The sequence below is a fragment of the Panthera uncia genome, chromosome A2 (genome assembly GCF_023721935.1).
Source record: "Panthera uncia isolate 11264 chromosome A2, Puncia_PCG_1.0, whole genome shotgun sequence".
NCBI classification, from domain to species: Eukaryota; Metazoa; Chordata; class Mammalia; order Carnivora; family Felidae; genus Panthera; species Panthera uncia.
Window position 1 is genome coordinate 7,935,894 of NC_064816.1, and position 21,608 is coordinate 7,957,501.

The window sequence follows — 21,608 nt, forward strand, 5'->3', positions numbered from 1 at the left end:
CAGCTAAGCGGCGGGGGGGGGGGGGGGGGGTGTCTGTTGCCCCAGGAGGAGAGTACCCTGTCCTCAAAGTGGACCACACCTGATCCTCTCCAGATGTGGAGGTATCTCCTATTTTCCTGTTGGTGGGGGTGCTCAATCTGTGTCCCCAACTGATGGGAGTCCTCACTCCCCAGGTCAGAGAAGGTGGAGTCTACGGGCCCTGGATCTTAGGGGCGGCCGGTTTAGTTTGCAGCGATGCAGGGTCAAGGAGAGGCAAATACGCAGGGGGCTGGTCGGTGACCTTTATTGCGCTATTCCGAGGCCAGCGCGGGCCCGCCTTGGAAGATTTACTGTGGGAACGTCGGGCGGCCCGGCCCCCCTTTCTACTCCCGGCGCCACTGGCCTTCTCCGCTCCCTTGTGCCGGCCGCGTTTAGCCCTCCAAGGGGCCCGAGGGCCTGAGGCTGGACCCAGAACGGTTGGGAGCTCCGCAAGGGCCCGGAAGCACCAGGTGGGTGTGAGCGTGAGCCTAGGACTTCCTCGAACGACTGCGCTTCTTGCTGCGGGATTCAATTAATTTCTGGGAACGGAACTTCAGCGCCGCACGGGTCGCCACGTTGCTCTCTTCATCCTCACTCTCCTCATCATCTGCGGAGGGCAGTGAGGGGATCCGGGTTCCCATTCTTGGCTCAGATTTCTCTTCCCCGATTTTACCGCCCCTCCCCCCCCCCCCCCCCCCCCTTGGCCCCAGGCCCGGCCTCGGACCACTTTTCGTTGCCCGGCTTGGGCCCCCAGCTCCGCCCCTTTTCCCTGACCGTACTGACCGAAGAACTTGTCCTTGCGACTGGCAAGGGGCAGAGCGATGCGGGTGTTGTACCGGGGCAGCCTTCCCTCCAGGATGGAGTAGAACTGGAGGGAGGGAGGGAGAGGGACAAAAGAGAGTGGGCAGGGTAGAGGCTACAGGGAAGTTCTGTACCCCGCCCCTTCCTCACCCCATTCCAAGATGTACCCTGATTCCACAGGAGACCTCTGCCCACCCCTCCGGTTTAGTTTTACTCGGGCCCAGCCAAATTATGCGTTCCGAGATACCCAACCCGGCCCCTGGTCCCTGGGGTCCCGCCCCTTGATCCCCGCACACGCAAGCCCCAGCCCTGCCCAGTGGCCTCCCGGTCCCTCTGGAAGGTCTCCCGGCCCCTCAGACCTCACACGTTGCCCCTGAAACTCATTCCCGGCCCATAGGCCTCCTCCCTAGTCTCCCAAGGGGTGTCCCCGGCTCCCTGGTTTTCCGCCCCAGCCCCTGCATCCTCAGCCCCGCCCCCTGGCTGAACCGGCACCTCGCGGTTGGCGAGGTGGTGCAGCATCGCGGCAACGTCCTGGCTCTCGAGTTGCGCCTGCAACTTCAGCAGCTTTTCTTCCACGACGCCCAGCAGGGCTGGCAGATAGTCATCTGCCTTGGGATCCAGCACCTTTCTGGCGAACCTGCCGGCGTCCTGAGGCCGGGGGCGGAGCCGAGTCAGCCCGGGGGCGGGGGGGGGGGGCTTCCCCCCTCCAGAACCAGACTTTTGAAGGTGAGGGACCACCAAACAGGGGTGGTACTATCTCCCCTGTGCGGCGGGACCTCTGTTGTCAAGGGGCCAAGCAGGTGAAGGGAGAGCCTCTGAACTCCAGAGGAAAACAACTGGTGGAGCGAGGGGTTTTAGTGGGAGAAGGGAGTATTAACTCGGGAGAAGCCAGAAGAAATGGGACTCTGCTTCCGGCAGGCTGGGGCTTCCCCTGTCTCAGGCCGCCCAAGCATCGCAGTGGGGTCTCTGGGGTTTGGGGTGCGGAGGCAAGGTGGGACTTTCCGGTGAGGCCGGGACAGGCTCTCTGAAGTCCTGAGCCTCTTGAGAAGTAAGGGGTTTCTCCGCAGGGACAGGGGTTGGGGACTCTGAGCAGTGGGGGAGGTCTCCCCCTGGAGGCAGGCCTCTGACATCCCGGGCAGGGCATAGGGTGGGTCCCCTGTAGGCTCCCCTGAGGAGGGGCGGGAACCCCAGCCTCTTGGGCTGTGGGAGGCTGTGGGCCGAGCTTCCTGCGGGTGAGGCCTACCACGGAGATGCGTTTCATTTTGCCCGCCAGGTGTTCAAGGCCTTCCCTGGTCATCTGCATGGACTGAATTGTGTGTTCCAGCTTATCCTGGGCCTCGGTGCGCCGCTGCTCTTCAGCCTCGAGGCGCTCCTGCAACTCAGCCTGCAGCTTCTGCTCGCTACAGGCGATGGGGAGGTCGCCGCTGGAGCCCCTTGGAGCCCCGGGGCCCCCATTCTCTCCCTTGGGCACCGGGGCCTCACCTCACCAGCGTGGCCTCCCCCGAGTACTTGAGGCCTTCGAACTCTTGCTGCAACCGCTGCTTCTCTTGCTTCAGCGTCAGCAGCCTCTGCTTGTTCTTGCTCTTGAGCGCCTCCAAATGCGTGAAGGTGTCGCCCTGTGCCAGGAACCGCCTCACCACCGCCTGCAGGCCGCCCAGCTCTAGTCAGAGGCAGGGCCCCGGGCAGGCTTGGGTGCACCCCCTCCTCCTTTCCCCTGGGCACGCGGGACAGATGGCCTAAGCTGGTGGCTTCTGCGCAGCGATGCTTCTGGACTCTGTGAGCTAGACTCAGAGCTGCCTGGAGGGTGGGCAGTCCCCAACACACAATTTTTGTGGGGCCCTCGTCTCTATAAGGAATTTGAATCAGGTAAAACCAGCGTGTGGTGCAGGGCAGCAGAGAACACAGTTGCTTTCCAAAATCAACCTGCCATCCGTGTTAGGCCTGTGAATCTCGCCCAACCCAGTGAGGAAGCATGGCCAATCTCCGGAGCTATCTGCCCATCAGGTCGATTTCTGGAAAGTTGCCTGGTCACAGTGCCCCAGATGACCCCATAGGTCGGGGTTGCCCTATGGAAGGAGTAGCGAGTGGGAGAGTGTCCAAAGGGGAGAGACTGAACTGGGGTCCAGTGGGACCGGTATCCACCGGCGGGAAACATAGGGTTTAGCAAATTTCAAGGAAAATGCTGCAAAGCATAGGCCCCAGGGCAGGGGCCCAGCTTGCCAAGGGTCTGAGAGTGGCACTGGGCAGTCAGTCTACCGTGCCCCGGACCATGTTACAGACACTGGAGACACAGGAGAGACCAAACTCACAGTTCTCACAGAGCTGACATGCCAAAGAAGTTAGTGCTAGCATGAGAGCAAACAGGAGGGGGAATGGTGGCGAGTGTAGACAGCTCGAGGGGGTTTTGCTTGTGAGGAGCGGCAGGAAAACGGGGCGGTAACTGGAGGAGGAAGGAGTGTCTTTTAAGTAGAGGGCAGGCTTGTGTGCTGAGGAACTGGGCCAGCAGAAAGGGGCGGCTGGGTGTGCTGGCTTCACTGGCCTGGGCTCAGTTCGAGCGTGACTGCAGGGCGGGGAGGGTTGCGGGCAGCGGGCAGCACTCACGTAGGTATCGGCCACGCCGGTGGCGTCCTTGACCTTGCCGAAAAGCACCTCCATCTGGTACATGCTCCAGCGCTGCTTCAGCGTCTCCTCCTTGGCGCGCAGTCTTTCCTGGGTCAGATCTTCGGACTGCAGCAGCACGTGCTCGCGCTGGGTCTGCGCGCAGGTCGAGGTCAGGGCTGGGGCTAGCGCTCAGACAAGGATTTAGGGCCCAGGCCCGAGAGGAGTTTCGGGACAGGGGCCCGGGAGGGGGCGGGGCCAGGAGTGCGGGAAAGGGCGGGCCGGGGACCCGCAGCCTCAGAGGCAGGGCAAAGAGGCGGGGTCAGGAGCGGGGGCGGGGCCTGTGAGGAGGGGGCGGGCTAGCAGGCAGGCTCAGCTTTCGGAGTGGGGGGTATGCGGACGGGGAAGGATGGGGAAGACCCGCGAGTTAGGGGCGGTCCGGAGGTTCTCCAGACGGGGCGATCAGGTGGAGGGAGGGCGAGGTCAGGGATGTGGGAGCGGCGCTGGCATCCAGTGGAGGTGGGGGCGGAGTCAGGACCCGTGCGGCGTAGGGCCGGGTCCAGGGTGTGGGCCAACAGTCAGGGTGTGGCTGGAACCGGGCGGGGCCACGTCGGCCCCGCCCCGCCCCTGGACACGCCCACCTTGCGCTCCAAGCGTTGGTTCTGCAGCTTCCTCTCCTCCGCGCGCTTCTTGCACTCGGATATGTGGCACTCACGCTTCTTGCGCTCTCGGAACACGGACTCCTCCAAACGCTGCAGCTGATACTGGAGAAACGACAGGGGCACAGCAGGACAAGCTGGGACCTCCCAGGGACCCGGGAGGTAGGTGGGAGGGGCTCGAGGACAGCTGGGGTTCCGATTCTGCGCCCCAGGAGACCGTGGCGCCGGGGCAGGATCCCCGGGGCCTGGCAGGCTGGCACCTTGGCCATGTCCCGGGCTTTGGACGCCTCCTGGTCCACCACCTGCAGTTCTTCTAGTTGACGTTTTGTCTTCACCACCTCGGCCTCCATGAATTTCAGCCGGTTTTCCAAGTGAAGGCTCTCCTCCTGGGGGGTGGGGGGGGTGGGACAGGCCTGTGACCGCCGTCCCTGGGCAGGCTGGCCCTCCCACTTGCCTCCACCACCACCCCTCCCCCCAGACGTCCTGGTCCTTACCTGGAGATGGGCCTTGAGCTGCAGGTATACTCTGGTGATGTGTTCGGCCTCTTCCGCCTTCATCCGGGCCTTCTCCAGGCGGTTCTCCAGGTTCCGCAAGGTCTAGAGGGAAGCAAGGATGGGCTGAGTCCCCTCGCCTCTCCAGTTCTCCCCAGGATCCCCCCCCCCCGCCCCGCCCCCTGCATCTCAACAGCCTCACCTTGGCCACCTCCGTGTTGCCACTTCGCGCCTCTGCCCGCTCCAGCTCGCGTAGGCTGTACTGCAGACAGAGCTCATCCAGCAACTTCTGCTGCAAACCCACCTGGTGCCGCAGGGCGTCCAGCTGCTTCACCTTCTCTCTCAGCTGGTGCTCCAGGTACTCCAGGGCCTGCTGGGGGGGAGGGGGGGCGCCGAGAGCGGGAGCCTGAACCCTCCCACCTAACCCTCCCTCTCTTCTCCCAGATTTTGTTTCGCATCTCCCGGCCTCAGCAGCATCTGACCTGGTTGATCCCCTCTCCCCGCCCATTGTCTTCTTTGGTGGCTGTCAGGACCCCCGCTCCCCAGTTTGCCACACCGGCTGTCTGTCGCTTCTGCATTTCCTTGGCCTTGGGAGAGACAGCCTCGCCTCTGTTCACACCCACCCCCTCGACGATCCTATCCAGTCTCAGGGTTTTATTTTTTATTTTAGAGACAGAGAGGGCGAGCTTGGCGGGGGGGGGGGGGGGGGGGGGGGGGGGGGGGAGAGAGAGAGAGAGAGAGAGAGAGAGAGAGAGAGAGAGAAACTTAAGTAGACTCCATGCTCAGCATGGAACCCGATGCGGGGATCAACACCACGACCCTGAAATCACAACCTGAGCTGAAATCAAGCCTCAGTCGCTCAACTGACTGAGCCACCCAGGTGCCCTCAGTCTCAGGGTTTTAAAGGTCACCTATACACTGAAGACTCTCTCCCTCCTCCCCCGCTGTACAGGCTCATATGCCCATATTTATACTGCCTTCCAGGCACCTCCACTGGCATCTCAAAACCATCATGACCAAAATCGAGTACATCATTTCCCTCCAAATCTGCCCTTCTTGAATCTTCTCCCTTTCGGCTCATGGTAGCTTCATCCTTCCAGCGGCTCAAGTCCAAAAGCTTGATGTCATCCTGTTCTTTTCTTCCATCCCACCTACATCCAGCTTGTTAGCAATGCTTTGTTTTGTTTCAAAGGTTTTCCCAGAGATCTCTCTTTCTCCCTATTTCCACCACTTTTGTCTCAGGGCAGCCAACACTGTCTTCACCTGGATGACCTCCATCCGGCTTCCACTCCTGCATCCCCACAGCCCATTTTCCTCTTCTCTGATTCTTCATAAAACCTGCACCCTTCATCCTGGCCAGCAAAGCCTCCTGCAGGGTTCAGCCCCTGCTGACTCTCTTTTAAAAGTTTCTTTATTGAGAGAGAGAGAGAGAGAGAGAGAGAGAGAGAGAGAGAACGAGTGGGGGAGGGCAGGGAGAGAGAGAGAGAGAGAGGGAAAGAATCCTAGGCAGGCTCCGTGCTGACAGATGTGGGGCTCGACCCCCTGAACCATGAGATCAGGACCTGAGCCGCAATCAAGAGTTGGACGCTCAACCGACTGAGCCACCCAGGCACCCCCCTGCTGACTCTCTTGACCTCATCTCCTACAGAGCCCCACTCCCTCCTTCCCATGCAGCCACACTAGCTGCCTTGTTTCGACCTCAGGGACTTTGTGCTTACTGTTCCCTCTGCCTGGAGCATTTTCCCCACATCATTCCCTGCCTGTCTCACTCTCTGGTCAAATATCACCTTCTTAGAGAGAGGGAGCTTTGCTGACTCCCACCCCCCAATCTAAAGTGCAAACCCCTGGCCCTATCCATCTCTAATAAGCCACTCTGTTTTGTTTTATTCATTTCTCCTGTCACTACTGGAAGTTATTTTGTTTTTCTTTCTTTTCTTCCTTCCTTCCTTCCTTCCTTCCTTCCTTCTTTCTTTCTTTCTTCCTTCCTTCCTTCCTTCCTTCCTTTCTTCTTTCTTTCTTTCTTTCTTCCTTCCTTCCTTTCTTTCTTCTTTCTTTCTTCTTCCTTCCTTCCTTCCTTCCTTCCTCCCTCCTTCCTTCCTTCCTTCTTTCTTCCTTCCTTCCTTCCTTCCTTCCTTCCTTCCTTCCTTCCCCACTACGATATGAAGTTTTGGGGAGTGGAAGTTTGGTCTGGTTTTTTTTTTGACTGCATAGTCCCCAGTACCTAAAACCATGCCTAGCACATGGTCGGTGTGGGATAAAGATTAATTGAGCCAATAACTAAATGCCAGCCGGTGTGGAGAAAGGATAGAAGAGGGTGAGACGGGAGGCAGGGAGTCCAGCGGGGAGGGGACATGAGCTGGAAATGAGGGCAGATGGTCTGTGGAGTGGGGTGGGACAAACCTGGCCTGTCCTGTTCTTCAGGTATGGCTTCTCTGACTTCCACTCCCGAATCAATGCCTGGACCATTTTCTCATCTCCCTGCAAGAAGGGGAGCTCAGTCATCACACACCCAGCCCACCTGCCCCTCGGGGTGCCGCCCTGCCTCTTGGAACCCTCTCGTCCACTTCGGCAGCCTCACCTGGAGCAGGTCCGCCAAATGCAGGTGCAGCGTCCTGGTCTCCTCGTGGAGCTGGGCGATGGTCTTCTGATTTTTCTTGATGGTCCACTGGGTGCTCTCATAAAAGGCCTTCCGGTCACCCTCTGAGTCATGTGAGGTACACAGTCAGTGTCACAGGGGGTGGAGGGCTTCCCAGAGGGAAGCCCTTCCTCTTCTTATCGACTTAATATTGTAACTAGACTTCAGTTGGAGCTCTTATTCTATGTTGGATGCCGGACAAAGAACTTTCCGAGTATCAGATACCGTATGTCAATAGATATGTATCCATATCCATATCATACCCATTTTAAAAGAGTTTTTATTTACTTAGAGAAAGAAAGAGAGGGAGAATGAGCGGGGCGGGGGGCAGAGAGAGAGAGGGAGAGAGAGAATCCCAGGCAGGCCCTGAACTGTCAGCACGGAGCCCGAAGCCGAACGGTGAGATCATGACCTGAGCTGAAACCATGTGTCATGTGCCTGACTGACTGAGCCACCCAGGTGCCCCCCATATCATACCCATTTACAGATGAGAAGAATGAGGCTCAGGCTTATTAGATTGTTCAAGGTTACACAAAGTCGGATTCCAGAGCCCATTCCTTCAACTACCGTGCAAGATAACCTTCTAATAATAACAAAACGATAATGCTAATGGTGTATGTCAGGATTCTCCGACCTTGGCACGACTGACATTTGGGGTGGATAATTACTTGTTTTGAGCTGTCCCATGAACTGTCAGGTGTTGGGCAGTATCCCTAGCCTCTACCCACTAAATGCCAGTAGCACCCCCCTCCCAACAATGTGACAACCAAAAATGTCCCCAGACATTGCCAAATGTCCATTTGGGAGCAAAATAGCCCTCTTCCATTGAAAAACATTGGTTTACACTTTAGAGTGCTTTACTAATGTGCCAGGCACTGTCCTAAGCACGTTATACATTTCAACTATCTGGGGTGCTGTACTCTCACTATCCCCATTTTACTAACAGAGAAACTGAGACCTATTAGGTTACTCACAGTCCCCCAAGATCAAACAGCATGCGCAGAGCCTAGATTTGAACCCAGAAAATCTGGCTCTAGAATCTATGTTCTTCACCACCCCGTGTGTGATGGGAGTTGAAATTACCCAAAAGTATGAACCACAGTCCAGCTGGTTCTGGGCCCAGGGAAGATTTTATAAGAGGGATGAGGAAAACCACGAACGAGTACGGATTTTTGCCTCCAGAAGCTGGTCACCTGGATGAATGCCGGGGAAAGGCCCTTGTCACACCGTGCCTGGTCGAAGGGCTGGGTGGACACTGTTGACTCCTGATTCTTGGTGTCCTTTCGAGCCATCTTACCTAACACTTGTATCTTCTTTTGTAACTCTGCCACCTGCGCGTTCACAGTGGACGTCCCCCCGCCGGTGTAGAGGGGTCCCGCCTTGGAAAGGAGTGGGAGCCAGGCGTGGGCAGCGCCCTTGCCTTGGGGGTGGCGGTGCTTGGCCCGAGTCGGACTGCTCTTGACTTTGGAGGAGGTCGAAGCCTGGTCCTGAGCATGCAGGACGTTGGTTGACGCACCCCAGCACAGGGGAGACGTCATGACTAGGTTGGGGCCTAGAGCCCCTGGAGATTTTAAGGTGGCAACCAGCAATCGCCCCTGTCTGAGATCCGTCGTCGACGCGAGTTCCTCAGGCTCAGGGAGAATGCACTTTCTGACTGCTTGGCGCGGCCTCGCAGCATCTCCCGGTTGCTAGGTAACCTCCGTCCCCTCCTCCTTCCAGCGCTCCCATGGAAACCGCCCGCGTTCCATACCACCACTCTCATTGGCTAGCGCTGCGCAGAGGGGCGGCCCAATAGGGGGCTGGCAAAGCCGCGCCTCAGGATATTGGGGGGAGGGTACTTTGGGGTCACGTGCTTACTTTTTTTTTTTTTTAAGATTTGATTTGATTTTTAAGTAACCTGTATACCCAACGTGGGGCTCGTACCCACAGCTCTGATATCAAGAGTCGCAAGCTCCACAGACCGAGCCAGCCCCATGTTTTTGTTTTTTTCAATCCCCCTGTCCACCACTCCGCGGACATTGGAGAGCATTTTTCAGGAACCTTCTTTTCCGGCTGCAGAATCTGCCACTCCCAAGATGGAGGCATCTTGTGCCGCCATTAAGCGGGAATCGTCAGAACGATCCCCTCGAAGACTTCAGAGTCCTATTCAAGATGGCCGCCTGTGTTCCAGCCCATCCCCTCCTCCATTTGCCACTCCCAACATGGCACCTTCGAGTCGCCGTTCCGAGCCGCGCGGCCTGATGTCGGAAGTGACGAGTCCTACACATTTCCGCTTTCTTTTTTCGGGAGGAACAGTTGGCTGCAGAGCCGGGGGGCGCGGTGGATATTGACCTTTGCCCCGGCCTCGTGTAGGTGGTGAACTAGCGCGGGGGGGGCTCACCCCAATTTCTTACTGGGGGCAGCCGGAGGGTGTGCGTCGGTAGAGAGGGAGACTGTTAACCCCTTCGGCCTACTGGCGGGAATTGGAGAGCTCACCACCCCCTCCAACAGTGAGCGGAGGTTCTGAGCCTCCCACTACTGATAAAAGCAAAGTGAGACTCCCTCTGGCTCAGATTGGGGAGCCCTCACCCCCCCTATCGGAAGCACATTGAGCCCCCATTGCCCGGAAGCGATGGAGGAATCCAATTGGCTGGAGGAAGAGGTAACTTCCTCTGGCTGGAAGTAGCCCTCTCCCACTGACCTGCCGTCCCTTTCTTGTCGCAGCGTGGGGGAACAGCACATCTCCCCGCAGCCGGCTTCCTCCTCCTCCCCCCCGCCGAACCAGTTTCCGGCCTGCGAGCTTCCGGCGAGATGTTACTGTTGCTGTTGCTGCTGCCCCTGTGCTGGGCCGTGGAGGTCAAACGACCCCGGGGCGTCTCCCTCACCAGTGAGTCAGCCGCTGGAGGTGGCAGTAGGGTGTGGGAGGGCCCGACTTGAGCCTTCTGCCTCAGTTTCCTGGCCTCTGGGTAGGGAAGGTGGCAATGCTCAGTTGCCGGGTGGGGGGCAGAGGTGCCATTCGACCGAGAGGGCTTCTTCTGGCCCTGGGCTGAGCCCCTTACCCCCGTCCCCAGACCATCACTTCTACGACGAGTCCAAGCCTTTCACTTGCCTGGATGGCTCTGCCACCATCCCTTTTGATCAGGTCAACGATGACTACTGTGACTGCAGGGATGGCTCAGATGAGCCAGGTGAGTTGTTTTTTTTTCCTTCGTTCATTCGTTCATTCATTCATTCATTCATTCATTCGCTCCTGTGTTGTTTGAGTGCCTGGGAAATACCAGGCCATGTGGTGGTGACCAAGACAGACCCAGCCCTGCCCTCACGTGGCTCCCTGTTGAGTGGAGGAAAGCAGGCACTTAGAAGCAAGTGGTTTGTGGTTTGGCAAGGAGGGCCACCGCCCCCGTGGGAGCCCAGAGAGGCCCCCACCCAGCCCGAGGGTCAGAAAGTGAGGTCTCAACTGAATCCCCAAGTGTGCGGACAGTGGAGGTGCCAATATTCGGGGATGGGAGAGCAGGTGGGGTCCAGGGGCGGACAAAGAAATGGAGGCAAGGGACGGCGGTTGGCATGGCCCTGTTCAGAGCGCCCCGCACGGAGAGGCGGGAGGGGGCATGGGGGGGGGTTATTTCAGGCCCTGAGTGTGGGGCTGCCCTTCCTTCCCTTCCTCGGCATCGGTCACGCTCTCACGTTTCACGTGCTGTCCACGTGCACGTGGGTCGGGGGGCGGGGGTCTGCCTGCGGGTGGATGCGGCATGCTGGCCCTGAGCACGGCCCGATAACTCTCCCTTCCTCCCGCAGGCACCGCCGCCTGCCCCAATGGCAGTTTCCACTGCACCAACACTGGCTACAAGCCTCTGTACATCTCCTCCCGATGGGTCAACGATGGAGTTTGCGGTGAGTGAGATCCCCCCCCGGGAGTTGGGGGCGGGGGGAGGGAGGAAGGAGGAGCCACCGCCAGGTCCGATTGAGTCCCCGCTTCTGCTCTCAGACTGCTGTGACGGTACAGATGAATACAACAGCGGGATCGTCTGTGAGAATACGTGCAAGTACGTGGGTGGCGCCCCCTGCTGCCTGGACCTGGCCTCACCCCCGGCCAGGGAACCAAGCCCCTCTCTTTCCTGCTTTCGTATATCTGTACCACGAGTCTCCTGAACGAACGCTACATTGCCACATGACCTCGGGCCCAGAAGCAGGTGCAGTTGTTTCCCTGTTCAACAGATGAGGAGAGTCCAGTGTAGAATGAAAAAAGTGACTTCCCCGGGTGTTCCTGTAGCTGGGAGATTTCCGAGCCAGGACTCGAACCCAGGCTCGGTCCAGTGCAGGACTCCGATCTTTCAATTGCTGCACTCTTACGGCAGGACCTGAAACCTGAAATGCCCACAGGCAGGTGGCCTAAACCGCAGAAGCCAGCTGAGTATGAGGCCGTAGGGAGTGGCAGGTGTTATGGCTTCTAAAGGGACAGTTGCCCCTTGACTCCTGTCAGTTGAGGGCAGATGGCCAAGCTACATTCGTTTTTCGGAGAAGCTGGAAGTCCCAGTACTTCTGTAAACTCACCTGATGGACGATCTTTTTTTCTTTTTTTTTTTTTTTTTAATTTTTTTTCAACGTTTTTTATTTATTTTTGAGACAGAGAGAGACAGAGCATGAACGGGGGAGGGGCAGAGAGAGAGGGAGACACAGAATCGGAAACAAGCTCCAGGCTCCGAGCCATCAGCCCAGAGCCTGACGCGGGGCTCGAACTCACAGACCGCGAGATCGTGACCTGGCTGAAGTCGGACGCTTAACCGACTGCGCCACCCAGGCGCCCCAGACGATCTTTTAAGTACGGGCTGGGTCAGGTGCAACACAGTTAGCGATCTTTTTGTCTGGGAATCTGTGATTTCAGTGCTTTTCTTTCTCTTTTGGGAGCCGACTTCTAGCCCCACAGCCCAGCATTCCCCAGCCCCTTCCCTAGATCCCTAGAGTGGCTGAGGCTCTGACCACTGTGTTCCCTCCCAAGGACAGGGGTAATGGGCTCTGAAGCCAAGAGAGCCTGGGAAAGCGGGGGAGGAGGGTTTGCCTCTTATGTTTCCAATGGAGAGGGGGGCCAGGGAGCAGCAGATAGGGGGCTGGGCCCTTTTGGAAGAGGCAGACCTGGTGAGCCCTAAGGGCGTCCTTAGTGGTGCCTGTGTGTCCCCTGCCCCGCAGAGAGAAGGGCCGTAAGGAGAGAGAGACTCTACAGCAGATGGCAGAGGTCACCCGAGAGGGGTTCCGCTTGAAGAAGATTCTTATTGAAGACTGGAAGAAGGCTCGGGAGGAGAAGCAGGTGAGGGACCCCTTGGGGCCGACCCAGGACCATCTGGGCCCTGAGGCCTGGAGCCATGGGCTGGCGAGGCTGGGTTGGATTGACTCCCGCCCCTGACTGGCGGAGTCCCGGGGCCAGTGACTGTCTGTCCGCTGGGTGTTTAGCCATCGGTGAAGCCATTCCCAAGTGCTGGTCAGTACAGGTGTCCACCAGGGCCTCGGGCGGCAGGCTGACGTGGGCTCAGAGGAGCGCCCCTCCTGCTTTTTAGAACAGGAGCGACGCCTCTCTGCATCCTGGTTCCGTGGTACCATCATCTGTAAGATGAGGCCGGTGACCATGTGACCTCCCGGTTCTGGGGGAGGACTCAGGACATTGTCCGAGCAGCCGGGTTGGTTCAATAGGGTGAGTGCCGCGAGGACTGGAGGAAACTGTGTCCCCGGGCATGTGTCTCTTCCTACCCTGCCTGCCACCCCCTTGGCTGTTAGATGGGTCAGAATCCTCCCCCTGCTCCCGGACTCCTGCCAGACCGCACAAGGGCTTCAGCTGTATTTTGCTGCCCAGGGAAGGTTCCAGGTCTTTCTCACCTCCGTGCCCTGGCCAGTGAGGTCCCTCCCGAGTTTGGGGTGGGGAGGGCAGCGGAGTCCTTTCTGAGTTCAGGGGCGAGTGGGGGCGCCACGCAGTGAGGTTGGCTCCAAGTGACCTTTGCCCTCCTGGGGCAGTAGGAGGATCCTGGAAGCAGGCCCGGCTGAGGTGTTGGCCGAGGTCTGAGGAGGAAAATGATCCCGTGGGGGCTTGGGCTAAGACCCTTCAGCTTGGGGCCCCATCCACGCAGCACACTCGTTCCTTCTCAGAATGTCCACAGAGGCCCAGGATGTGCCGTGTCCTGGGCATGAGATTGGAAGCAGACCTGGAACTCCCTCAAGGGCAGGTCGTCCAAGAAAAAGGGACATTTGGGGCTATGAGGCATAGAGGAGAAGACTCGTGCCCGACTCGTCTCCCTCCTCCCCCCCCCCCCCCCGTTGTGGGGGCAGGAAGCAGGGAAGGCCCGAGGAGGAGGCGGAGGAGGAGGAGGCCTCTATCTAAAGTGAAGTCAATAGGGTCATACAGAGTTGGCCACGCAGAGCGCTCTGGACGGAGGGAAAGCACGTGTGACGGATTGGAGGCAGAGAGCATTTGGGGCCGTCTAACTGTTGTTGGGGTAGCCGTGGGCAGATGCCGCAGAGGTGGGCCCGGTGATACGGGACCTCGGGGGCTACGTTGGGGTGTTCGGGTCTCTCTCCGGCGAGCCGTGGGGAGCCACACGAAGGGGGAGATCCAGGGAGGTGTGTGTGGGGGCCAGGTCGCCTGTGACCGCCGTGTGGTGTGGCGGTAGGGGGGGCGGCGCTCGGGAGGAGGAAGGCAGCACGCAAGGAGAGGTGGAGCGTCGTGTCTTTGGCCCACGCAGGAGAAGCTCGCCGAGCTGCAGGCCGGAAAGAAGTCCCTGGAGGACGAGGTGGAGGTGCTGCGAATGGCGAAGGAGGAGGCTGAGAAGCCAGAGAAGGAGGCCAAGGACCGGCACCAGAAGCGGTGGGAAGGTGCGTCATGGGGTGGCCACGGCTGGCCCGTGTCTCCTGCCCGGGAAGAGCCTGGGCCCGGGAGACCGTTGCTCGTTATCGTTATCTGCTGTTTCTTGCGTCTACCAGCCTTTTTTTTTTTTTTTTTTTCGTTTATTTATTTTGAGAGAGAGAGCGCGCGCCCGCGCATACGCGAGCAGGGGAGGGGCAGAGAGGGAGAGAGAGAATCCCAAGCAGCTCCGTGCTGTCAGCGCAGAGCCCGATGCGGGGCTCAGCCCCACAAACCTGACCTGAGCCGGGATCGAGAGTCAGGTGCTCAACCAGCCGAGCCACGCAGGTGCCCCGTGCATCTACCGACTTTTGATCGTGGTGCCTCTGCTCCCCACGCACCTCGTTGTCTTTGCCTATCAGTCATCGGATTTGAAACTCGTTTGTAGGGATCATTTGCAGCTCAGCAGAAGTGATTGTGCTCTGGGAGGAGAGGTTTTTCTTTCTGCCAGCCACGTGGGGACACTACCTTTGGTGTGGGGGGAGGGGGTCTCCCGAGTCCAGATCGAAGGCTGGAGATCCCTCTCGGGCACGGTGAGCCGAGGTGTGAGCACAGGCTAGGTGATTTCTGGTCCAGTCTCTCCTTAAGGGGATGGCCCTGAGGGGTCACGGCTTAGTTACCCCTTAATGGGGCGGGGGCGGCTCTCCTCCCCACCTGGGGCTTTGATTTCGCTCTCCCTGTGTCCCATGTTCTCATCCAGACAGACATCCCCATTTGCCAGGAGCTTCGTGCTCTTTTCCCTTCCTGAGTTGTTCTTCGTCCCGGCAATCTATGTCACCTTGGTTGCTTGGAGGTGGTTTTTTATGCTTTGTCCAGCACTTTCTCGCCTGTGGCGGGTTGTGCTGCCATTATGGGAAGTCAGAAGCCTTGGCCCCGGTTCTCACAGTCTGTCCAGTGGGGGTCACGCTGTGGCAGCAGATAGTGGGGGGGGGGGACAGGAGGCCACACCGGACCAGTTGAAGGACATAGCATTGCTGGAAGGACTTGGAAGCGTGGCCCTAGCTGCTCATAGGGCTGGTAACCAGGAGTCGGGCAGCCTGACTCTGAGTCCACACTGATGGTTCCCATCTCCCCGACTGCATTCTCTGTCCGTCTGTCTGCCCTGGCTGCTCATAGTCAGTAATCCGGGAGTTCCGCCAGCCAGCATTGGTGGAGTGGCTGCTACATGCCAGGCACACCGCAGGTGCCGGTGAGTTCAGCACCGAACAAGATGGAGAAAGCTGCTGCCTGCTGAGGGGAGGAGTGAGCCAGGCAGGGGGCACAGGTGCAAAGGTCCTGAGGCAGCATCGTGTCTGGTTTCTAAGGAGCAGCTAGGAGGCCCTGTGGCTGGAGGGAATGAATGAGAGTGTGGAGGGAGACCAGGGCAGGGCCTTGGGGACCATGGAGAGGGCTTTTACCCCAAGTGAGGTGGGAGCCGTAGAGCATTCAGAGCAGCGGAGGAACAGAAGCCAGGAAACCAGGGAGGAGCTGATCGCGTTCGTGCAGGCGAGTGAAGAGGGGCTGGGCCGGAGTGGGGGGCGCGGGGGTGGAGAGAAGTGGGCAGGTTCTGGATACGACCTGAAGGCAGACTGGAGCTGTTGTGCCCCGCCTGGGGCAGGTGAACAGGGAGGCCTCCCGTCCAGAATCCTCGTGGCGTCTGCGGACTCCCTTTTTCCTCCCCTCAGCACGGGCTGTTTCTGCCCCCAGCCCCTGACTTCCCCCATCCGCTGCTCTTGGGAGACCCTGGGCTTTGTTATCTCCCCTCTTTCCCGGGCAGTCTCCAGCTAGAAGCACGCTCAGGCTCTGTTGGTCAAATGGCTGTCCCCAAGCCCTGCCTTCCTCTCCCTGCTGTGACGTCGGGGAGTCTCTTCCCCGCAATCTGATGGAAGCTGACCTTGCTGCACCTTTGTGCGTTTCTGCCCCTGGCTCTGCCCTTTGCCGGCCCGGTAACCGTGGGCGGGTCCCTTCGTCCAGCCTCACGTGTGAGAGGGACACAGTGCCAGCCTGGTCTGCTGGGACACTGCAGGGTCTCCGGGGGGGACCCACAGCGTGGCAGAGGAGACGCCGCTTGCCCGGCTAGAGAGGGCTGAGTTGAGGCCTGGTATACAGTACGAGCTTAGTAATCGCAGCTGCGTTGTGGCCTCTCTCCCTCCCCCCGGCCTACGTGGGGGTGAGGCCTGCAGGGGAGGCACTGTCGGAGCAGAGGCACAGCTGTGGCCCCTTGTCCAGCGTCCGTCCACCGGCCGCAGCCCAGTTCCTGCTCTGGTGGGGCTGGCTTTCCCTTTTCCTGGGACACTCCCTGCCACCCCCCACCCCCATAAGCCTTCCTGGCTTGGCCACACCCCACCCCGGAGCCCAGCTGCAGCCCAGTGGGCCTGGTGGGGTGCGCCGGCTGCTTCTCGAGGGGGCCTCCCGGACACGGGAAGCCTACGCCTGGTCTCCCCCCTGCCCTTGTGCGGTCTGCCAGCCCCTTCTTGTCGGGGCAGGGCAGGTCTCGGGGTGGCGAGTGACAGAGCTGGTCCCTCCACAGAGCAGCAGGCTGCTTCCAAGGCCCAGCGGGAACAGGAGCTGGCAGCCAGTGCCTTCCAGGAGCTGGACGACAACATGGATGGGCTGTGAGTCTGCCTGGCCTGTCCCGGATCCGGGGCTCCCTCTTCCCACCTCCCCCTACCCCGCGCCCCAGCCCCACCTCCCCTTCGAGTCCTCAGCTAGTCCCAGGTTATTTCTGAACGAGCCTCTGCTCGCTCAGGTATAAAGTGGGTCCAGGAAAACCTTGAGGGTAGGAGGTGAAGGAAACTACCCCCTCGAGGAGCCAGGCGAGGTGACTGGGGGTCCCATTACTTTTCCCAAGTCTATTCTGTGGCCTGGGACTCTGACGAAAGCCAGACCCCTTCCAGTCCCACTGTGCCCCTGAACTTGCTGGCCGGCCCCAGGCTAACGGCTGAGTGGAGGGTGGGCTGCTGGGAAGAGGGAGTCTGTCTCTCCTGGGAGCCCCTGGAGGGTCGTGGGGTCCTCAGGATGGGGTAGGAGATGGGGGACTGGGCCCCACTCTGACCCCAAGGCCAGAGCTCACCCTCTCCCACCTTGTGCTGCCCTCCCCACCTTTGAGGTCCTAAAACAAGTTCTGGGGAGGGGTCCTTGTTGGGGGGTTAGCAGGTAGCTGGCCCGGAGCCAGTGGGCCTCACCCCTCCGTTGGCCTCTGCCCGCACCCCTGCAGGGTCTCAGTCGCTGAGCTGCAGACCCATCCAGAGCTGGACACGGATGGTGATGGGGCCCTGTCCGAAGGGGAGGCTCAGGTATCTCTTCCTCCTCCTTGTCCTGGGACTTCCGGAGGGCATTGCCCTAGGGTGACCTCAGGGCCGGGAGGCCGGGGGAAGTGGGGGACAGGCTGGCTAAGGACTGTCCCCAGGGCCCCACCTGACCTTGCCTGCATGAGGCAAGAGGGTAGCGGCCCTGCTTTCCTCCCTGTCCTTTGGGACCTGGTGGCACCACACGGGGGCCACGGGGGCATCTGGTTAGGAAAGAGCCCCATGGTGCTTCCCCAAGTGTGTGTATGCACTCTGCCCCCCTAGCACGCGGGTCATGGCTCCCTGGCCTAGCCGGGTCTGGATCCCTGTTGCTGGGTCCTTCCCTGCCTTGCCTGGGCCTCTGCCTCTCCCTGAGGGCCCAGCGGCCTCGGGCACTTGTGTTCTGTAGCCCCCTCTCCCTCTCTGTCCCTCGGTTTCTCTCCCTGGCCTCTCCGGCCCTCACCCCCACCCGCCCCCCTCCTCTGGGTCCCCTCCTCTTTCCCTCGGGCCGGTGCTGCCCCCTTCAGCCTGTTCCACTACAGCCGGCCCGGCCCGGGCCTGGCCATGGGTGGTCAGGGCCCATCCGTGCCTGGCACCGTGGCCTGAGGCCCCCCTCGAGAGTGCCTGGGGCACAGGGGGGCACGCGGAAGCCCCGACGTTGACAACACCCCCGACACGCACACAGGCCCTTCTTGGGGGAGACATTCAAAGTGACCCTGCTGCCTTCTATGACCGCGTCTGGGCTGCCGTCAGGGACAAGTACCGGCCTGAGGTCAGTGGGGGTAGGAGAGGGGATGCGGCACCCCCTCCCTGCCCAGTCTCCCCCCCCCCCCCCCCCCCCCCCCCCCCCCCCCCCCCCCCCCCCCGACCAGTGCCTCACAAAGGAACTGCCTCTGGTTCTGGCGCAGGGCCACCCTGGCCAGCTGGGTGACCCAAGCACCCTCCGTGGAGGCCCCCCCCCCACACAGCTAATCTGTCCCTCCCTCCAGGCCCCTTGGGAGGGGTGGAGTCACCGAGGCCGCCCATTGGGTGATGGTGTGAGCTGGGACCTGAGCCCCCGGGAAGTAGGGGGTGGACGGCCGTGTCCGTGGCACGACTACCCGCACCCCCACCAGGCGCTGCCCACCAGCCCCCCGCCCGCACCTTCGGAGCCTGACCTGACAGAGCCCAAGGAGGAGCAGCCTCCGGTGCCCTCACCACCCATGGAAGAGGAGGAAGAGGAGGAGGAGGAAGAAGAGACAGAGGAGGAAGAAGAGGACGAAGAGGAGGAAGAAGATTCCCAGGTGCAGGGGGAGCAGCCCAAGGTGTGTGTTTGGGGGAGAAGGGGGGTGACTGGGCGGGGGCCGGGTCACTCGCTGACTCTGCCCCTCCCCCAGGAGGCCCCGCCCCCACTGGTGCCCCCGCAGCCTGCAGCCAGCCCCCCCGAAGAGGACAAAATGCCACCCTACGATGAGCAGACGCAGGCCTTCATTGATGGTGAGGGCTGGGCAGGGGAGGGAGGGGACCGTGTCCAAACCTGTGCCCCCACGACCTGTACCTGCAGGGGCCCGTGAAGCTGGCCTCACTTGGTTCCCAAGGTGGGCTCGCATTGGCCCTGAGCAAGCCTGGAGGGGGGCGGGGGGGGGGGGGTTGGGCCATCCTGGAGGGGGCATCTGGAACTGGAGAAACCATCGCCACCCCTGTCAGCCCCAGGGGCCCTCTCCTGCCTCTCCGGGCTGCGGCTTGTTTGTGTCGTCCGACGGGTGAGGAGCCAGCTAGGCCCCGAGAGTGCTGGCCCCGCTCCCTCAGGGGTTGAGAGCCTGGGCAGTGGGGTGGGGTCTGCTGGCAGGAGCGGGTGTATCTGCGGCCCCCCCTCCCTCTTCTTCCCAGATGGGGCCTGGGGCACCTCTGACCTCCCCCCCACACTGCCCATCCCCTCCAGCCGCCCAGGAGGCCCGCAACAAGTTTGAGGACGCCGAGCGGTCCTTGAGGGACATGCAGGAGTCCATCAGGTAAGGGGGGCGGGGTCTGGCTACAGCAGGGCCGGGTTTCCAAGGCCGCCGAGCTCCCCAGAGGAGGTGTAATGGGAAGTTGCCCAGGCAACCTGTGCTGAGTAGTGGCTCCTGCAGGGAGGGTCCCCAGACGGTCCAGCCCCCGAGTGGCAGCGGGCTGCCGGAGTGGGCCTTCCCGTGCTGTCCTTGAATGAGGCTGTGGCGCACCCGGCTGCCCCTTACCTGCTTGGCCTCCCCTTCCAGGAACTTGGAGCAGGAGATTTCCTTTGACTTTGGCCCCAACGGAGAGTTCGCCTACCTGTACAGCCAGTGCTACGAGCTCACCACCAATGAGTGCGCCCCCCCTGCCCGCCCCCCCCCAGGCCAGCGGGGTGGGAGGCGGGGCCTGGGCCAGGACCCAGGGGAGTGGGGGGGGTGGGCTGCCTTAAGGGCGGTCAGTGGAGTTTGGGGCGTCCGTGTGGGCACGTTGGGGAGGCCGGGGCCCTGTGTCCCCTGCCCACCACCCCCTTCCTGTGACAGGTATGTCTACCGGCTCTGCCCCTTCAAGCTCGTCTCACAGAAACCCAAACTCGGCGGCTCCCCCACCAGCCTCGGGTGAGTGGGCTCAGACTGGGCTCCCTCTCCCCGGCCCCCTCCCCGCCACCCTCCCCCCCACCCCCGCACTGAGCCCGCCCCGCTCTCCCACAGCACCTGGGGCTCATGGGCTGGCCCCGACCACGACAAGTTCAGCGCCATGAAGTACGAGCAGGGGACGGGCTGCTGGCAGGGCCCCAACCGCTCCACCACTGTGAGTGCCCGAGGGGCTTTGGGGGGTGCCGCGGGGGCCCTATCCCGTCCGATCCCACCCGAGCCCCTTCCGCCCCGCCCCAGGTGCGCCTGCTGTGTGGCAAGGAGACGGTGGTGACCAGCACCACGGAGCCCAGTCGCTGCGAGTACCTCATGGAGCTGATGACGCCGGCCGCCTGCCCGGAGCCACCGCCCGAACAGCCCACCGAAGGCGACCACGACGAGCTCTAGCCCTCCTGGGCGCGGAGGTGCGCAGGGAGCGGGGGCGCGGCCGGGCGCCAGGAACACAGACCCGGGTGGCCGCCGCTTCTCTCCCCGCCCTCCAGCCCTCCAGCCCCCTCTCTCACAGCCCCCTCTCTCTCACTCGATCTCTCTCTGGTTCCAGAACCTCAAGGCATGGAAATAGCCCCAGCGGCGCCGCCCACCCGCCTGCTCCTCAGTCACGGACCAGGGCCCGCCCCTCCGGTCTCCTGGTCCTCACGGTGGGGCCAGAAACCGTGCGGAGCTTTGTGCCCTGCTCTCGGGGGGCGGGCAGGGCACGGCCACGTTCCCAGGCCCCGGCGGCCTCCAGGGGTGGAGTAGAGGAGTTCGCCCTCCGTGGGTGCCCCCTTACCCTGCCCAGGGTGTCTGCCTCCCTCCTCGTGGGGACGAGTGGCTTGACCTGTGACCTCAAAACAATAAACGTGATCCCCCAACCAGGCCGCGTCTGTCTTGCTTTGCCCCCGTCTGGAACGGACCCCTGGGACGGGCAGAGGGCGGAAGGCGGGGCCAGCTCCGCAGTTAGGGTCTCACCAGCCCCCGATTCGTATCTGAGATGCCCCATCTCTGCGATGGCAGCGAAGCCCAGCACCACAGGACAGACGGACCCTGGGCCACGCCCATCTGGGTTTCTGCCTGCGCCAGTTTCCCACCCACCCCACCCGAGTCACGTGTGTCCTGGGGAGGCCCAGGGGCTCCAGATGAGAGCTGGGCCCAGACAGGGACGGTAGCCTAGGAATGGCCACGTAGTCAGGGCACACGCTCCTAACGCTCCCCTCCCACCCACCCGCACACAGATGAGCCGAGGCCGTAAGATTCTGAACTTTTATTTTCTGGCATGAAAAGTACAAATAATTAAACAATTCCATGTAAAAGTCTGTTACCGCGGCCAGGCCTGTAATCCCGGTAATAAATAGTCTAAACGCAACGCAAAGTGTTCTTGTTGGGTTTTGGGGTTTTGTGATTTTTTTTGTCTTTTTTTTGTTTTTTTGTCTTTTTTTTGTTTTTTTTGTTTTTTTACAGTTCTTTATCACCTCCAACATGGACTCTGTCGTGATTTGAAACCTTCTGAATAAGTAACAGGATGAAGGGAGGGCTGGAGGGGCTGAGCCCCCATCCCACGGGCCCTGCCCCTGACCCCCAGGGATGTGGAAGACCCCAGGTGCCCCCCCCACCCCCAGCCCCTGGGGTGAGGGGCTGGCCTTGGGGAGGGGGCCTGGCTGGGCTGAGTTCTGTGTTTTAG

The 21,608-nt window shown here is 60.9% G+C and overlaps 2 protein-coding genes across 3 annotated transcripts; one reads left to right on the forward strand and one right to left on the reverse strand.

Moving 5' to 3' along the window:
* Positions 1-267: 267 nt before the first annotated feature.
* ODAD3 (outer dynein arm docking complex subunit 3) lies at positions 268-9,116 on the reverse strand. The gene is made up of 13 exons (XM_049639879.1): positions 8,500-9,116; positions 7,146-7,267; positions 6,968-7,045; positions 4,770-4,940; positions 4,571-4,672; positions 4,337-4,462; positions 4,059-4,181; positions 3,421-3,573; positions 2,302-2,462; positions 2,063-2,219; positions 1,312-1,467; positions 802-886; positions 268-625 (listed from the first exon to the last, which is right to left on the reverse strand). Exons 1-13 carry the CDS (start codon positions 8,738-8,740, stop codon positions 507-509), a joined length of 1,794 nt encoding a protein of 597 aa, XP_049495836.1. The 5' UTR covers positions 8,741-9,116; the 3' UTR covers positions 268-506.
* Positions 9,117-9,470: 354 nt separating this feature from the next.
* On the forward strand, positions 9,471-20,805 carry PRKCSH (protein kinase C substrate 80K-H). 2 transcript variants are annotated; one of them, XM_049639880.1, is made up of 18 exons: positions 9,471-9,550; positions 9,906-10,068; positions 10,253-10,369; positions 10,977-11,072; positions 11,167-11,224; positions 12,366-12,483; positions 13,907-14,036; positions 16,574-16,658; positions 17,261-17,339; positions 18,016-18,102; positions 18,446-18,634; positions 18,707-18,806; positions 19,252-19,321; positions 19,565-19,654; positions 19,841-19,915; positions 20,009-20,108; positions 20,192-20,355; positions 20,493-20,805. In XM_049639880.1, the coding sequence occupies exons 2-17, from the start codon at positions 9,993-9,995 to the stop codon at positions 20,336-20,338; spliced, it is 1,617 nt and encodes a 538-aa protein (XP_049495837.1). In that variant the 5' UTR covers positions 9,471-9,550; positions 9,906-9,992; the 3' UTR covers positions 20,339-20,355; positions 20,493-20,805. The 2 variants fall into 2 exon arrangements, with proteins under 2 accessions (XP_049495837.1, XP_049495838.1); XM_049639881.1 differs by lacking the exon at positions 20,493-20,805 and having other exon boundaries at positions 9,472-9,550; positions 18,446-18,613; positions 20,192-20,460.
* The last annotated feature ends 803 nt before the right edge of the window (positions 20,806-21,608 follow it).

Excerpts from the sequence above, each read along its gene's own strand:
- PRKCSH (XM_049639880.1), top strand. The coding sequence starts at position 9,993 with ATGTTACTGTTGCTGTTGCTGCTGCCCCTGTGCTGGGCCGTGGAGGTC. Across the intron at positions 10,069-10,252 it reads CCGGGGCGTCTCCCTCACCA|ACCATCACTTCTACGACGAG; the intron begins GTGAGTCAGCCG and ends CCCCGTCCCCAG. Across the intron at positions 20,109-20,191 it reads GCCCCAACCGCTCCACCACT|GTGCGCCTGCTGTGTGGCAA; the intron begins GTGAGTGCCCGA and ends GCCCCGCCCCAG.
- ODAD3 (XM_049639879.1), bottom strand. The coding sequence starts at position 8,740 with ATGACGTCTCCCCTGTGCTGGGGTGCGTCAACCAACGTCCTGCATGCT. Across the intron at positions 2,220-2,301 it reads GGGGAGGCCACGCTGGTGAG|CGAGCAGAAGCTGCAGGCTG; the intron begins GTGAGGCCCCGG and ends CATCGCCTGTAG. Across the intron at positions 1,468-2,062 it reads AAATGAAACGCATCTCCGTG|GACGCCGGCAGGTTCGCCAG; the intron begins GTAGGCCTCACC and ends CCCCGGCCTCAG.